The sequence below is a fragment of the Channa argus genome, chromosome 7 (assembly GCF_033026475.1).
Source record: "Channa argus isolate prfri chromosome 7, Channa argus male v1.0, whole genome shotgun sequence".
NCBI classification, from domain to species: domain Eukaryota; kingdom Metazoa; phylum Chordata; class Actinopteri; order Anabantiformes; family Channidae; genus Channa; species Channa argus.
Window position 1 is genome coordinate 26,826,367 of NC_090203.1, and position 17,426 is coordinate 26,843,792.

Below are 17,426 nucleotides of genomic sequence, written 5' to 3' on the forward strand. Positions count from 1 at the left end.
CCAGTTTGGGTGTGAAAGGCTAAGAGTAAGGCTCTCAAATGAGTTATAGCTATGTTTAGGTCTAGGAATTATTGATAAGCTAGAATGGAAGATTGCTGCAACTCCTCCACCTCGGCCTGTGCTTCTAGGAACATGATAATTAATATGACTCATTTAAACTGACATATTCTTCCTGCTGCAACCAAGTTTCAGTGAGACAAAATAAATCGAATTGATGATCACTTATTAAGTCATTTACTAACAGAGATTTAGAAGAGAGAGATCTGATATTTAATAATCCACATTTAATAGTTTTGGGGTTTTGTTCTGTAAGAGGAGTAGTCTTAACTTTTATTAGGTTATTATGATTAACTCCTCTTGTTGTCATATTTACTTTATGTAATTTAGGTCGGGGAACAGACACAGTCTCTATAGGTATGTGGGAGTTGTGGGGGGGGTGACGGTTGTAAGGACACTGCAGAGAGGCGTGTAGGACTGGATCTCTGCATCCTAGGACTCTGGATTGTCCTACTTTTTGTTGTCTAATAAAACCATCCATATTTCTGGATAAGAAAGCTGCACCATCTAAAGTAGGATGGATGCCATCTCTCCTAATCAGCCTAGGTTTTCCCCAAAAACGTTTCCAATTGTCTATGTAGCCCACATCATTTGCTGGACACCACCTAGACAGCCAGCGGTTGAATGACGACATGCGGGTGTAAATGTCGTCACTGGTCAGATTTGGCTCATCAAGAATGAAAAACAAATAAGACAAATAAACTTGTCATACCTTCCCCACATGGGCCAAGCATGCACAAAAAGTATATATTTATTCTTACAAGAGAGAAATGATTAGGTCAAATGTTTGTGAGATCAATTTCCTGTTGATCAGATTATTACAGGTTTACATCATCCTTCTCATCCAGTTTAAAAACCTTACATCGTATTTTTGTGATTAAAAGCCCCAAATCTGTATGATACACGCAGAAGAGTTCATAAAGCAAAACCATCAAAATCTTTGTTAGGTCCAGTGTAGAGTGGAATATTTAGGTCCATATAAACACAGCTATTAATTATTTTTAATCCTATAGAAGGACTTCTCACATTTGCAGCAGAGCTTGAATAAATAATGTACATTAATAAAACTTTACTGACATTTTGACTATGATGCATGTACAGAACCTTTAGAACATGAGTGAAGGTTTCATTTTGAGTTTACTAAAAACTACAGAAAACAGTTTGTTGAGTTCATCTGAAAAAACTAAACAAAACCAAAGTCAGCTTCTCAGTCCAGGTACAGTTACAATGACATTTCACAAATGCATTACAACAATAAAACTGTTTTCTAAAAAGCTGCATATTCTGTTTTGCTTTTTGTGAAATGTTACAATGTTCATTCATTTTTTATTGTTGTATTTTATTAAATGCTTTGTTTTTCAAGTTATGTTAAGAGAAACGTGTTTTGCACCTATGGGCCAATGTACAACTGCCCACTGAGCTTTTCAACAGCACGATGACAGATCCACTGCAGAGGATTCTCACTTGTCCTAACACAGGTGTAGCTGCCAACAGCCAGGTGGAACCTTCAAAGGACTGAGGCTGAACTGACCCTGCACACACTCTTTAAAATTATAATTGTCAGTGAATAAATGTGCAATATGTCTGTCTGAGTTGCAGCAGTGGTATGGCCATAAACTGGTTCATCTTTAACTGAACTGCACATCTGTCGACATCCCAAATCCATTTATCTGACAATCAGGCCTTATGCAAAATCTTCTTTAAAAACCTGAAATGTTACCAGACATTTTCTCATTGCAGAGCTTCAAAGTCATGCTGTCAAAAAACATCAGGATAAGTAGTTTAACTGTGGCATAACCTGAAATAAATACTACAAATGAGCAGCACATGTATCAACAATGTATCATTAGAGCAGCTGTACTGTGACAGAAATAAAGAGGTAAGAGCTCAGGTAGCAAAAAAAATCTTTCTAAAGCAAAGTTCTCCATATTAATATGTGTAAGAGATGTTACACTGTCAGGTGCTAGTTAGAACAGAGGAGCATACTGAGATGATGAGGAAGCAACGGCTGAAAGATCTCAAGTTTTCACTGTTGCTGCTGAGACCAAATATGAGAAAAAAACATTAAAATCTAAAACTTCCCAGCTGCAATGATGATGATGAGCTTGTGAACACAATATTATGTTACATGAGGTTTGTTATAGTTATACATTTTATTCATCATATAATTAATTTTAGTGTTACATCTGAGCTCTAAAACGTTTTTTTCCCACTGTGAAGAAATACATCCTTTCATGACTCGTGCAACAGGTCTGGACATCTCATAAAGTTGGTTCATGCCTCAAGAGAAAAACCTGAATAAAATGAGTGAATACTGCGATTTATCTTAAATGACTGAAATGTGTTCATATGAGAAACGAATCTACCTTTACAGAGATAGCAGTTCACATTACATTTGCACTGGAATTAACCCATTTCTCTGCCCCAAAGCAAAGCACTTGTCATGAGCACACTGGTTGTGAAATTCAAATCATTAAAACTATGAGCAAAGGCAGCCGGATTTCTTAGAGCCGTCACTGATCTTAAAATGCAGAATTCTAAACAGGCATCATTTATTTTGGGACAGAGTTACGGGACATGGATAAACAGATACTGGCAATGGAAAAAGAAAACACCAAAAGGCAAATTAATGGTACATACAGTAATTCATGTACAGCTGTGCTGAGAAATCCCAGCAGTTGTTTTAAATTTGCTCCCAATGCGTCCATGAATACAATGCAGCAGGACAAACGGGACATTGGATGTGGGTCCCACAGCATTCCTGTGAACTCAGGAACAATGACATCCAGTAAGAACAATATCCAACGTTCAATATCCAAGAAAACCTGTGGACAGACAGTCCTGTCCATATGACAATCGCTGCAGTGTGGACAGCAGCAGGCCAGTGCACTTCCAGTCTCTGTCTTTCCATCAGTGTGGTGCACAAGGCCCAAGACCCTGCTGGCTACCACCCTCCTCCACTTCACCCGCTGTTAATAAAGGCTCCAGGCCTGCTGATGCTGATGCTGTGGGTAAAGTGATGACGAGCTAGAGGATGAGGCAGTGGGCTCGCCAGGGCCTAGCTGCTTTCCACACACACACATTCAGTCCAGCTTCTCCTTCTGGACCAGCTTGGGAGCATCTACAAAGTCCCGTCCATTAAAGAGGATGAGGCCTCCTGTCACCACGCTGGCTGTTCCCCAGAACAGAACATAGGCCAGAGTCTCAGTCCACGTCTCACCTGAAAGAGGACAGCAGGTCATATTGTGTCAGTGGAAGAATTTCAAACTCATTTTGCATTTTCTGTCAAAACATTAGGGGACATTTTGAAAACGTAGGGAGCATTTTAAAAATATGAATTAATTTTAAAATAAAAAACCCTCATGCTGGTCTTGCAATTGCAGTTTGTCTTACCAGCCATCAGCAGGCAGATGATACACATGGAGAAAGCCACCACCATGATGATCGGTAACTAGAAAAAAACAAAGCCAGACCAGAGTCACATTAGAGAGAGAAAACTGTGTCAGTCTATATGTCTGAGAATTCTTACTGTGAGGAACTTCCAGTCTTTGGGGTCTCGCAGTGGAGTGGTCCAGTCAGCTTCATCCACAGCATAGTTCCCCAGGAACACATCGATGGAGTCCTGCATTAAACAGGCACACGGTTGCATTGATGCTTTTGGGTTTGTTTCCTTAATACCAATCATTGACGTTACTCCAGCTCATGGGATCTTTAAATGATGTTCTTACACCTTAACTACAAATTGTATTTAAAAAATGGTTCACTAATCAACACAGACACTGTGGCACTGAAATGAATGGAAGTTTGGACCCACCTGTCTAAAACCATCAGAGAAGTTGTTTTTGTAATATCGGATCATGGAGTTCCAGCCATCCATAAGCAGCCCCCACTGAGTTCTCTTCCCTGTCCTGACAAATCAATGTGACACCCAACATCATTTACACCTGTACATCCTAACACTGACCATATTCATGACATATAGTTTGTTTCTGGCAACTGCCAGCCATGAAACCAAGGACAAAGGATGTATTTCAAACACTGACTACTGTACTTTATGAACCAGCTTAAACTGTATTTTAATTTCACACAGAAGTTTGTTTCTGTTTCAAGTTAAAAATTGAATTCAAGTGACTGGATACTTGAATCAGTAGTGATCAGCTGGATGTTAGCTGATTGCTGTGTGAAAACTGACCTGGTGAAGTCAGTCTTTAAGGCCCCGGTACCAGCATACTGTTTAGCACAGGCATCAGCATTATCTGCCCAGGCTGCATGAAAAACAGAGCGAAAACAGAACAAGAATTACGAGAAACAGATGTTTGACTTTAAATCAAGCCCGGGGGCTGGTTAGATCGAAGGGAACTCTGTGAGGGGCAGCTCACCATTTTTGTAGATCTTCTCAAATTCAGCTTGCTCTTCAATGTGTTGTCCTACATGCAGGATTCCCATTCTCTGCAGACAAACACACACACACACACTTTGTCCCAGGGTCACGCAAAAACAAACCTCCTGTCTCAATTGTCAAAGACTGGAAAGCTAAAACATCAGCTTTATGAAACTAATGTTCCCAGATCTGCTTCTTTTTAAATTTGCTGTTAATAACTCCATACTTCCATCATTACCTACCTGTTGCTGCCCTTCCTGATTAGATCTGATTAGTGAATAAATCACATGTTCAAATCTACATCCACCATCACCACCCAGCTTCAACAGTTGTTGGTCTTAACGTCAAAGCTGAGCTAATAAGGAGAGTAGATGGGTGGATAAAGCTGCAGGAGAGGTTTAAAAAATGATCTGTTTTTACCTTGAAGGAGACCAGTTGCGTTCAAAACACTGGTTAAATAAATTGTGGAGCTTTAGTCCACAGCCATTCGTTTTCTTTCTCTTTAGACCTCATCTTAAACATTTCACCCACCCCTTGTACCTCTAAACTCAACACAGTGTTCTCTCGGGAGAAAATCCCTCAATCACTCATTGCTCAGTTGCTTGGATTTTTGAATCCACATTCTGTTGTTTTGTTTTTTACCCGTAGCTGTGACTGTAGCGAGCGGCGAGCCAGCAAGCTCTGGATGACATTGGTACGGTCCAGACAGTCCATGCAGTTACTCCGAAATATCCCCTCTTGATTCAGCAGCACCTTGCCATCAACATCCACTAGGAAATACCTGGATGCACAACATAAAGTTTGACTTTAGTTATGAGTACACACTTTTTATCTGGTGTTCTGTACAACGACTCAGACACAGAATGGAAAAAGCCAACTGACCCAAACTCATCCTGCATTCCAGAGACCATGTCCACCAAAATCTGAAGGCGGTGCCACCTCATCCGGCTGCACTCTTTGTGGAAGTCAAAAGCTATGTACCTGCAGAAAAGCAATCATTTACTTAAATACAATGCCCTTAACCAAATTGGACAACAAAACCTTTGCTGCCCAGCCACATGCGAGGGGCAAAGTGAAACAGAGAGTCTTACTTGATCATGCCATTACCCAAGCTGGTCACCATCTTGTTAAAGGCCAGCTCCAGTGGCTTCTCTGAACCCTTCTGGTTGATCTGTGAAAAGAAAAAGTACTTTATCTAAAAACCATAAATACATTTATTTCCTTTGACTGCTTCTTTCTAAAGAGGATAGTATCATGGAGTAAACTGTGTCAAATCGATGTCAGGCTGCCCCAATGACAATTAGTAAAACTAAGATAAGATCATTTTAATGTTTTTTATCTTACCAAGTTCAAAATGACTTGTCTTCCATAGAGAATAATCTGCGAGTCAAAGTGTCTTTGGAATCCATCCAACTACAGAAAGAGAAAGAGGAAAGTATGTAAAGAAAAAAATATATATATAAAACAATTGACAGTATTCATACACAGAAGGCCTTGTTTTGTCTAATGGAAATGTAAAGACAGCTTACATGGTTGACGGTTTTGCTGATCTGTGGTTTTGGCTTATACTTGAGATTAGGCCTTTGGGACCAGTAGAAGGGGATAGAGCCTCTTGTCTATGATGGAAAATTCACCAAGTAATATCATCCAGCTTTTTAATCCTTCAGTTCTTCTGTATGGTCATTGTGAATGGCAAACTTTGGCTCACCTGAACAAACGAAGCTTTGGCACCATTGTACTGCACTATCTGCTCTGTTTCAACATAGTTAGCAGCATGTCCTTCTGAATCAATGCCTACACACAAGACACAAACAAAGTGCCATTAACACAGACACAATTAACTCATCAGTGACCTCATGTTCAATTGACGTGCCTGTATAGCATGTTCTTATTGGAGATAGTCACATGAAATTCATCTTACAGAACATTTATTTAAATCCAGCAAAAGCTAAAATCTCTGATTTGTCAGTTCAACCTTCATTTATGTGACAAAATTAGAAAATGCAACTCCACTGCATTTTGTACATAGAAGCAAATTTAGAATTGCTCAAAAAGGTGAGAAAGACACTAAATAACGACAGCATTACCTCGGATATAGTAGCGGACGCCAGCTCTGAAGCAGCTTCTCCTGGAGATAATACTCCATTCAAAGACCTTTCCATTGATGCAGCTTGACTTCATGGTGATGACTTGTCAACACATGCGTTAAGAAACCAATAATACTGACATGAAGCAGTACAAAATGTAAAAAGAATATGTAAATACGGCAAGAGGATTTCACATTTCACTTGCAGATATACTTGTTTCTTCTTAGTAAACGGGACATTTCACACATCCACAATGTCATGTCATTCTTCCAAGGACAAATTAAGGCTCTTTTGTCATTCGTGTGTACTTACATATGTGGCTTCTAATTTCAGATATCTACATCATCATTTTAAATAACCACAATGAATATTCTGAATATCTACAATAGAATTCTTACTAAAAAAAAAGTTTCCATTTCAAATATCTACAATATAATTGTTACCAGTCATCATTTTATTTCATTCGCATAATATTGTGGATATCGGTATTGAGATTTTTACTTGTGAATATGTATTTTGGATATTCAAAATGATATTTTAGACATCTGTAATAGGAGTTTTGTGTAGTCAGAGTTGTTGATGTTGTGAATATCCAAAACAGAAATCTGAAACTGAAATTGCACCTAAAACACATGAAAAACAAAAGTGTCATCATTGGTCCTAGAAAGCTCGTCATGGTGGATATCTGAAATGTTCTTATGGACTACGAAGAATAACAAATGTCTCCAAGAGATATTCGGAGTAGCTATTAATGTTAATACTTTCTTAATATACTTTCTAAAGAGCTCTAGATACTTTAATTGTAGTTTTGACTAGTGAATTCATTGTAGTAGACATTTTGAATTACAATTTCTACTAGTAAGAATGTAATTGTTGATATCATTAATTCTGATTAGTGAGAAGGTTTTTTTAACTAGAAGAAATACGAAATTTGTTTTGCTGTCACTAACTTTTTCAGAAGGACCTCGTTTCTTGCATGATTGCTAACAAGCTGAAATGGGCTTAACATCAAAATTGTCCATTTTATATGTAATGGACGGAGGAATAAGACAACATGAGGAAAGGATACAGCCATGGAGAACAGGATACACAAACTTGTGTAACTGTAAGATCAAAGCAGTGTTAGGCAAGGAAAAGTTTTAGTGTCATCAGTTATGCTGAAAAATAAACTTAGGTATTACATAGGTAATATTGGATCCCTCAGTAGAACGAGGAACAATCTGATGGCCTTTTCCCAGTTTTCTCTGTGGCCCCATTGCTCCAAGTGGGACATATTACTCTTTGGTATAACTGGACATTTCTTGCATACTGGCACTTCTCACAAGCTTCCAGTGAGAGTTTGCTTAGTTGCAAAATCTGAGTTCACTGTGTAGCAGCAGGCACAGCTGAAGCAAAATGCCTGGACTGAAGATTTTTAAGGACAAGCACTGTTTTAAACCAATGTGATCTTTGTTGGATTTATGTGTGATGATAAATGATCTTATGTTTAGAGATGTTCACATCTAACATGGCAGCAAAGTGTCAGTTTTGTATGATATAACTTTAAAATATGTGATGCTACAGACTCTAGCTTTTGGAACAGATTTGTTAAATCATAGAATCAAGTGTGTCAATTAACAGATTCTTTAATTTCTTTTGCTACGTCAAAGAAGCTCAGTCTCATGATTACTACTACTACTATTTCCTGCAGCATGAGCACAAGCAACAGTAGTAAAATATCCTTTCTATGGTGAAGGTATGTGAACCTGAAGACAGTTCCAAAAGTATTAACTGAGAATAGACGGAGGAATGTATCCCATAATGAGAAGCCCAAAACAATGCTGTGAATCTTTATTTTTAAATTCAGTCTCACCTCCGGCTGGGCGAGAAATTCTCTCAACAAGTGGCCATTCCAGACAAAACGCTGATCTGCCTGGAAGAAGGATAGTTAGAGTGAGTTAGTCAAAGCCAAAGACACGGATAGACATGGGTGAGGCACCACCTGGGGATGATATCAGTGAGGTACATGACCCCCTCCCCCAAAAAAACCTAATTGAAAGTTAAATATACTAGCGATTTCCTAATCCAATACTAATCATCACTAACAGCACAGATCAGAGAATATTTCTTAGGGTTGGTACCTGCCTAAATAATGGTCATCTAATGCAGATCGACATGAATTTTACTCATCTACGTTAGTTATGGCCCATAATCACCACGCTACTTCATTAAAGTCCACAAACTAAGGCCAGTGAGAGGTGCATTTAAAACAAGAAAAGAGGAAATAACCCGTTTATTATTTATGATAAGCAGGTGCCAGGCAGATGCTATGGATTTTCAGGAGAATACCAGTAATTCGGAGAGAGGTGGGATGTTCCACAAATATTGCAATTCGCTGCTGTTTTGTTGACTTTGGTAAAGTGCAGCCTCACTTCTCAGCATTTAAGGTGCTCTGCCACATTTACTGAGCTTCACTCAGTCATCACACTAAACATCATAGATCTTTGTTTCCTTGTTTTTTTTTTTCATTTCAGAGACACCTGAAGAGACCCACTAAAGCTGGGGACACGCCTAAGGACTGGCAAAGACTGGCAGACAGACATTTGACTCGGGACGACACACTTAACACCTGCTCGGGAACGACTGGACGTTCTAAACTCCCAGTCCCGCGTGAAAGAATTCTCGCGTGTTCTAGTGTCAACCGGGAACTTTGACTTTTTAACTTAACAATTTGCGGGTAAAATAACAAAAGACGAAAAAAGAAAAACAGCTGAATCGCGGGTGTTAAAACGAGGACAACTAGGAATCCAGAGCATGAAGGTAAAATAACTTCATAAATCCACACTACATTCAGGTAAAGCTGCAGTTACTGTAGGTCTGCCTCCGTTATGACGTCATCGGTCGCTGATACCGGTTGTTAACCAGTTATTAAAGGTGTTTAAACTAATCGTTGGGAGAACGACTGGCAATGACTGGATCTTTAGACTAAAGACTAGACAGCACACACTTAACCATCCTCTCTGCCGACTGTCAGCTTCTATTAGGCCGAACTGGATCCAAATTCGACCCATTTCCAAAATAGCCAGCTCTCAGAACCCATCCCTAGATTTATTAATTATTTTAGGTAAATAGGTATCGGATCGAACAGTATGAGACAATACCCAGTATAAGATCACTGTCAGATCCAAAAAAATGCATTGGGATAATTTAATACTTAGAATAAGCAACTGACAAAGAAGGCGTATTTAACTCAGATAACAGTCCACATCTTTAACTGTAATATTAAAGTTTACACTGTCCTGCTGTTTTCATGAAGGGGTGAACTTGGTCAGGAACAATGATAGGGGGTATGTGGAAAAAGTGATTTATCAGAGAAGGCCATCTTCTGCGATTGCAGAAAAAAGAATCAGACTTGTGGTCCAGGTGTGATGCTTACATACCTATTGTAGGTCAGCCTTTGCTTTCCACATGCATCAAAAAGCTTCTGCCCCTATGACCTTTTCACTGGTTTACCAGTCTTTCTTTCTTTGGTCACTTTTGGTAGGTCCTGACCCCTCCAGACTGAGAACATCCCACAGGAGCTCCCAAATTTGGAGATAAATGTTCTGCACTTATGTAGCGCTTTTCTACCTATTGACACTTAAACACTTTACACTGCTTCTTATTCACCCAGTCACACTCACAATCACACAAACACATTCATACACCGATGGGGGAGCTGCTATGCAGCTGGCCAACACTCACCAGGAGCAACTAAGTGTCTTGCTCAAGGACACTTCGACATGTGACCGAAGGAACCGGGGATTGAAGCAACAACTGTGAGATTGGTGGACAACCGCTCTACCTTCCTGCACCACAGTCGCCACTGAGATGGCTCTGGCCCAGTTGTCTAGCCATCACAATTTGCCCCTTGTCAAAGTCGCTCAAATACTTATGCTTGCCCATGTCTGCTGCTTCCAACATAACTTGCTGCCTAATATATCCCACCCACTTCTAAGTGCCATTTAAATCACTTCACCTGTCTGTGGTCATACTGTTAGGGCTGATCATAGCTTACCCTTTCTAGAAGGCTCATCTCCTGAAACTCAGGGCTGGTGTTGGCCAGGCGCTGCAGAGAGTGGGTCAGGTCATAGTCTGTTGCAAAATAGAAGCCATCTGTATGGAGCACATTGTTGATCATTGACAGAAAAGTCTTGTTGTCCTGCATCTGAAATAAGAGACAAATCCAACAAGAGATTTAAAGACTGAAGATGTGTAGTGGCAGTGTGCAGTGTCCCGAAGAAGCTACTACAATCAGCTTAGTTAACACCTTCCATACATCCCATTTCTCTCTTTTCATGTCTCTTTTCCCCTGCTCATTGGTGGCCTGAATGTCAAACAAACAAAATTTATGTCTTCTACAGCTCTCATTGCATCTTTAACACACGTCTGAGCTCACGGTGAGTCAATCAATTTTTTTTTATCAGTCAGTTTGTGATATCAACTCAATTATATCCCAAACTAATTAGCATGTATCCTGCTACATGGTAGCTGTTTGTGTGACAAGAGGACACAAAGGTCCACGTTTACTCTTTTTCTGGAGGATTGAGCTGTACCCAAGCTGGCCTCTTGTCTAAAAGCCAGAATGCAGCATTCTGCTTCCCAGTTTCATGCTCATATTGCTACAGTTGAGTTGTCCAGCTCATGGTTCATTGCTGAAACAGTTTCATCATTATGACATTTGTATTTTTATTCTGGGTTATTAAATAATAAATAAACAAATGAAAAAGACTAAAGGAGACATGACAGCGTTGCAAGTGATGTGTTGCTTTGTTTTATTTAAGCTCACTAATTCATAGTTACTTGAGCAAACACAAAGCCTGTATTCCATTCATCCACAGTGCCGACAAAAAGTATTCACCACACTAGTTTTTACCTCTCATTTATTTTTATTTTACAGCATTGCATCGTGGTAATATGATACCGCTTTGTCTGTTTCTGATAATGCTTGACTGTTAAAAACCCAAATACCCAAAATATTTATCTCAAGATTGTTTCATCATTTTAATAATAACTACAGTGAGAGCGGAGCAAATATTTGCTTTAGTCACTAACTATCAGAGTATCTCAATGAACAGACCAATAATATCTAGAATCTTTAGCCCCTGCAGTCAGCACAGAGATAACCTGACTGAGTAGCTCTTCATCATCCAGACCTGGAGTCAGTAAGATACATATGATCCTACCTGGTTGTCGGTCAGGTGAAGTATTGTTTTCTTATAGGAGATGATGTCAAAGTCCACAGCCTTCCACACAGCATGGCCCAGCAAATCTCCCACCTTCTTCTTCTTTGTGATGACAACCAGGTACATTCCTAACACAAGCACATAGCTGGACATGAGAATAAGGCTGCGTTCTCTAGAGAGCTGATGCTTACCACATGATCCAGGGCTGACTGGAACATGATGCACCTGCATGATGTCCTGAACCTACCTGCCACCAAACGTATAGTGCCCATGAGTCCACATACTGTCCTGGTCTCAGCTGATGCAGGGATGTCCCTCCTCCCTGAGGACCATAGTGGGGACACAGCAACAGTTAGTGATGGTGTGTTCAGAACACAAAGAAATGTGGAACCACATCAACTAAAGCTGAAACTTTGAATTTTATCATTCAGGATTCTCTAAATGATTTTTCTGATTCTTTATCTATTCTATAGAAAAACATGTCCTAAACTGTCTTTTTAAAATTAGCTACAATTAATGTAGCACAGAGTAAAGGAAGCTAATTCCTCACAACTATATAACTAAGAACTGGAAGAGGTTTTGTACTTTACTTATTAACAGACTCACACACACTTGACTGAAACTGGGACAATCACTCTTTGTGTCAACATACATGAGGAAACTCCAAACTTAAACAACTACATAAACTCAGACTCATGGCAGCAGCCTCAGCCTGTCCCGCAGTTACAAGGGGTGTGTGAGTGTGTGAACCTCGACAAAATGCCTAAATAAAGCTTAATAAAAAGTATTATTGTTGAAGGTAACATTGTGCCTTTGTGATCTGTGGCATATGACAGCTGTAGAGGGGATCTTACTTGTATTCGGTGGTCCAACAATTATCCACCCCAGAGATCATTGTATGATGAACACTGAACATTTTTGAATTCCACGTTTCTCAACTTAGCCGATAATGGAGTAATTCTACATTACATGTTTATCAAATAGTAATTTCACAAACACGTTCAAAAATCAATTCCACAGAACAAGGTAAGAAACCATGCGTCTCCACAGCAACACACTGAAACTCTCACTTCTACCCTGTTGCTCTCCCCACTACCTTGTAGTTCGTTCTTTCTCTCAGCTCTAATAGCCGAACTCAAGTTTCTAATAGCTGTTGTCTGTTCTTTCAAAAAAGCTGAGATGAACTACTTTTCGTCACAAACTTTCTAAACAAACGTATAAATTAACTTCCTAACCTAACTAGCCTTACAATGCACAACATAAACAAAAATAGAAGAAACACGGTTAAAATCAACTACCTTTACCAGCTGTGGTTTTTGTTCCACACCAAGTCTCTATAGCAACACTGATCTTTGTCCTTAGTCTTTTTTCACTACTAGATTTTAGTGACATATCTTTGTATTTATCAAAGGTTTAATACTGTGTAAATACTCCGTTTTTATACTGGAGATCTTATACTAGGATCCTTATCATCCTAGAGGTAAAGCAGTTCTTTGACTCTTGAGTAATAATTCAAATTTGCAGCGTGTCCTTGGTACTTCGATTTGACTAAAAGAAGTTTATTTATTTGTTGGGAAGAATTTCTTCAGAGAGGAATTTAGGCTTTTACTTGCACACATTCACTTTTATTCTAGGTTCAGTTTGATCAAAAGACCACACAGCATGAGGCTCTGAACAACTCAAACACACAAATATTATGCACAAAGATGTGAAGACCCGGGTTTTATGGAGAACCTGCAGCTCATTCTTGCCCTGTGCTGCAGACAAGTTTTCAGAGCTGAGCTGTTAAATACTCCCAGCTCTTCTGTGGGGTCTGACCACTGCTACAGACCAAGCTTTCAGGATCAGGCTGCCTCTTTATATCTGATCATCTGTCTCTGTCCACGATGGAGATCAGTCACCTAAGGTGTCCTCACCTGTGAGAGTCATCTCCGTTGACACCCTGTCAATAGCCAGCACCTCTTCGGAGCCATCATCACACGGCTCAATGTAAAACTTCTCTGGTGTGATGCGCCTGGAGTGACAGAGACAAAGCTGTTAGAAAACTCCACAAGCACCAACATGGCAGCAGAAGCAGCAGCAGTGACTGAAAGCTCGACGTCTGTGTCATAACCTCACAACAACTATACACAGCCAACATGTAGGTGAACTGAAACCGCAATGTTAGCTGTCTGCGCTAACGTTAGCAGACGGTTACAGCGGCTCTGCCACTTATTCAGTCCCCCAAAATGTGGCTTTACTCGGGACCACGGAAGCTATCTCACTGACACCGCGCTGTCATATCTAGCTCTTTAAAAAACGAGTCCTCTGTACGGAAAACTTGGAAATAGGTTGTCGCGCTGTTTGCGGTAGGAAGACGCTCGCGCTGATGCGGCTTGCTGTTCGTGTTCAGCTGGTTTCTCGTTAGCCATGTAAAATGCTCACTGTAACTTCAGTATCGACTGAAAGAAGCCTTGCGATTATGCAGTAATGTTTCGTGTCACTTACAAGTTGAAACTCTCATAGGTGCTCGCCATCTTTCCTCCAGTTTGACCTCAATGACGTGTCAACAAGACACCGGCTACTTCCGCCTTCAGCGGCGTAGAGACGAGCCGCTGGGTGGCGCTGTCGACTTATGAGAGACACGAACATCCTATAAACCTGCTGCACACCGTCCACTGAAAACGTCAGTTTTTTCCCACTGGATAGTGAAATAAGACTTAATTCAAGTTAATTATGATAAATGAAAACCTAAGTCATTTATAAATGAATACAAATATTATTAAACGCATAGAAATATAACATCAATTCCAAAAAAGTTCGGAAGATGTGAAAACGTAAATAAAAACAGTCCAGACCTTTCACCAATCGAAAACGTTTGGTGCATCAAAAAACGAAATATCAAAAGACCAGGACTGATGAGCAGCTAGAATCCTGCATCAGACAAGAATGGGACATGGGAAAAATTGGAAATGGGAAAAATTTCTCAGTTTCAACATCTGATATGTTTTTTATGTTATATTGTGAATTAAATATGGGTTGACGAGATACGCAAATCGTTGCATTCTGTTTTTATTAACGTTTTACACATCTTCCCAGCTATTTTGGATTTGGGGTTGTATAATACAAGTTATTACATTAATTTAAATAGAAAAAAACACACATTTGAAAATATGGCTCTACCAGTCATTACATTTACATTTAGTCATTTAGCAGATGCTTCTATCCAAAGAGACTTACAAGTGAGATACAAGGCAGCAAAAATCTAAGTCAAGGAGAAAACATCAAAGCAAAGTCCTATGAGAAAGTTTACATCTAATGACATTCAAGTGCAAAAAGCTTTCTATTCCAGGCAGAGATGTCTGAGAGACAGACAGAAATGCAATGAGAGAGTGGAGTCGTCTGGTGGAAAGGACAGGTGTCATCAGCATAGTAGTGATAGGAAAGGCCATGTGAACAGATGATAGAATCCTGGAATGTAGTATAGACCAATAAAAAGAGGACCAAGAACTGAAACCTGTAGCACACCGGTAGAGAGGCTACATGTCCCCACCAGGATAGCTTCAAGGTTCATCCCGATAGGTAAGACCAAAGCCAGGCTAGAGCTGATCCAGAGATGCCCAAGTCAGAGAGTGTGGACAAGAGGATCTGATGGTTCACAGTGTCAAAGGCTGCAGATAGATAAAGTAGGATTGAGACAGAAGACTGACATGTGGCTTTTGCAGCTCGAACAGATTCCACGAAAGTCAGAAGTGCTGTTTCTGTGGAGTGACCCCTCTTGAAACCCGACTGTTTGACAATGAGGAAATTGTTCTTGGAAAGAAAGTCTGAAGTTGATTGAAGAGTACTTGTTCCATTGTCTTGGCCAGACATGGAAGAAGAGACACAGGTCGGTAATTCTCCATAAGGGAGGGGTCATTAAAAATTATTAAGTGTTCTAAGAAAAGACTTTGCCTGTCTTTTATTCGTCAGCCTCAAAGCACTGAGATGTTTGTCCACAAAGTCCTTTTTTAAGGCAGAAAAGCGGGGTTGTCTGGTGTAGTTGCTGTTTGTTATAATATAAATACTATATGGACAATGATGATGACGTAATAAACTCAGGAGAGAAAGAAAGGAGCTGCCTACCAGAGGAAGTGTGGCTCAATGCAGCATTTGTGACCATTAATTTTCGAATCATTCACCTTGGACTGTTAATTTGATTTTCACCCTTGGAAAATTCACTTGCATTTCCTGCGTATTGTACTTTAGTTTGAACCTTTCTTTGCAAGATATATTTCTACTTTGTCAGAGAAGGATTATTCATGTTCACTCTGAGGTAACTAACTCATCGAGATGTTGGTTTTGTGTCCTCTTATTCTGTCGAATGTCTTCTAAGTTTATATCTGAAACATTGATCTAAACATCTAAAATAACTTTTTTTAAAGTATTATAATTTTTTTCAATGATTATTTTACTAAGGTTTTCTTTCTATACACTCCTTGAGATTTTTTTTTAAATTTCTGATGATTAAAGAAAACGTTGTAAAGATGTTTAAATAAATGTGCTTTAAATATTATATTGACAAAATAATTCTTTGTTATTTTCTTTTTGGCATTTCAAAGTAGGTATTTTTTTAAATTTGATAGTTATTATAAGAAATCATTACCATGAGCCATGTCTTCACATAGATGAATATCATTAATTGAATTGATTATGAATAATAACATATAATTAAAGGTAAATTGAGGAAATTTGTTATTTCAGAAGTGTGTATCAAACTGGTAGCCCTTCGCATTAATTGTTACCCAAAAGGTAGCTCTCAGTTTCAAAAAGGTTGGTGACCCCCAATATGATATTGCCCAAGATTACAAGCTTGGCAAAGGGAACTAGTGTCAAAATGAAGATACCTCTTTTTTTTTTTTACTAAATCCAGTATAACCAAACTACCTTAGCACTGTAGCTGCTCTAACTGGTCTTTGCTCTTGAGCACTTTGAGCTGTATCTAAGAATCATATTTTAGAGATTTGTAAAATCCTAAACTTCAGAGTTACTAAATTCCAATACATTGTACATTCAAATGTGGTGAGGGACTAGTTTCAAAGCAGATCTCTACTGTAAACTGGGGGAGCTGATGAGTTATAGGAGTACAAGCAGATCATCATAGCTTTTAACTATCTCGAATGTCACATGAGAACAGATGGTTGTCTGTGGGTGGAGATGGTAACTCCTGTTTCTATAAATGGTCTCAGGTGTCACATTTGAATTTCCATGGCCTCTGGGTTCTTCTCAGTAGAAGTTGTAAGTGCTCTGGGTCTGATGTTGACAGCTGATGTTAGGGGAGTAATAACTGCAATTGTCCCCCTTGTCAGTGACTAGAGAATGTCAGACAGTATGTGCTGGCTCCATTTACAATATAGACACTTGAATATTTGTGATGACAAGCTCAGATGTAAACTAAAACAAAACTTGATCATTAATATTAACCAGCACTTTATGGAATTTATATTCAGACTTTGTGTGGTAACAGTAACATACTGTGGTAGACACAGTCAGGCATGAGTACAGAGGAGACTCACAATATTGGAAAATCGGAATTGGAAACTTTGCAGGAAGGTTTTGCATACATTTTATTTGTCTTACTGCAGGTCAGAAGAATATTGTGATTGACTGGGATTTGTTGCGGCTGTAATAGCAGGACTCCGCGTCGGTTGGTGGCGGTAGCGCGCTCTCTGCCGTAAA

At 39.4% G+C, this 17,426-nt stretch overlaps 1 protein-coding gene across 1 annotated transcript; it reads right to left on the minus strand.

Annotated features, from left to right (window-relative positions):
- Positions 1–755: 755 nt before the first annotated feature.
- LOC137130605 (phosphatidylinositol-3-phosphatase SAC1-B) lies at positions 756–14,323 on the minus strand. Its single transcript, XM_067510973.1, has 20 exons — positions 14,217–14,323; positions 13,646–13,743; positions 11,977–12,051; positions 11,730–11,857; positions 10,562–10,711; positions 8,378–8,437; positions 7,595–7,628; positions 6,526–6,627; positions 6,147–6,232; positions 5,968–6,054; positions 5,783–5,851; positions 5,530–5,609; positions 5,321–5,419; positions 5,081–5,219; positions 4,437–4,506; positions 4,250–4,322; positions 3,872–3,965; positions 3,587–3,679; positions 3,451–3,508; positions 756–3,277 (listed from the first exon to the last, which is right to left on the minus strand). Exons 1-20 carry the CDS (start codon positions 14,243–14,245, stop codon positions 3,141–3,143), a joined length of 1,761 nt encoding a protein of 586 aa, XP_067367074.1. The 5' UTR covers positions 14,246–14,323; the 3' UTR covers positions 756–3,140.
- Positions 14,324–17,426: the final 3,103 nt, after the last annotated feature.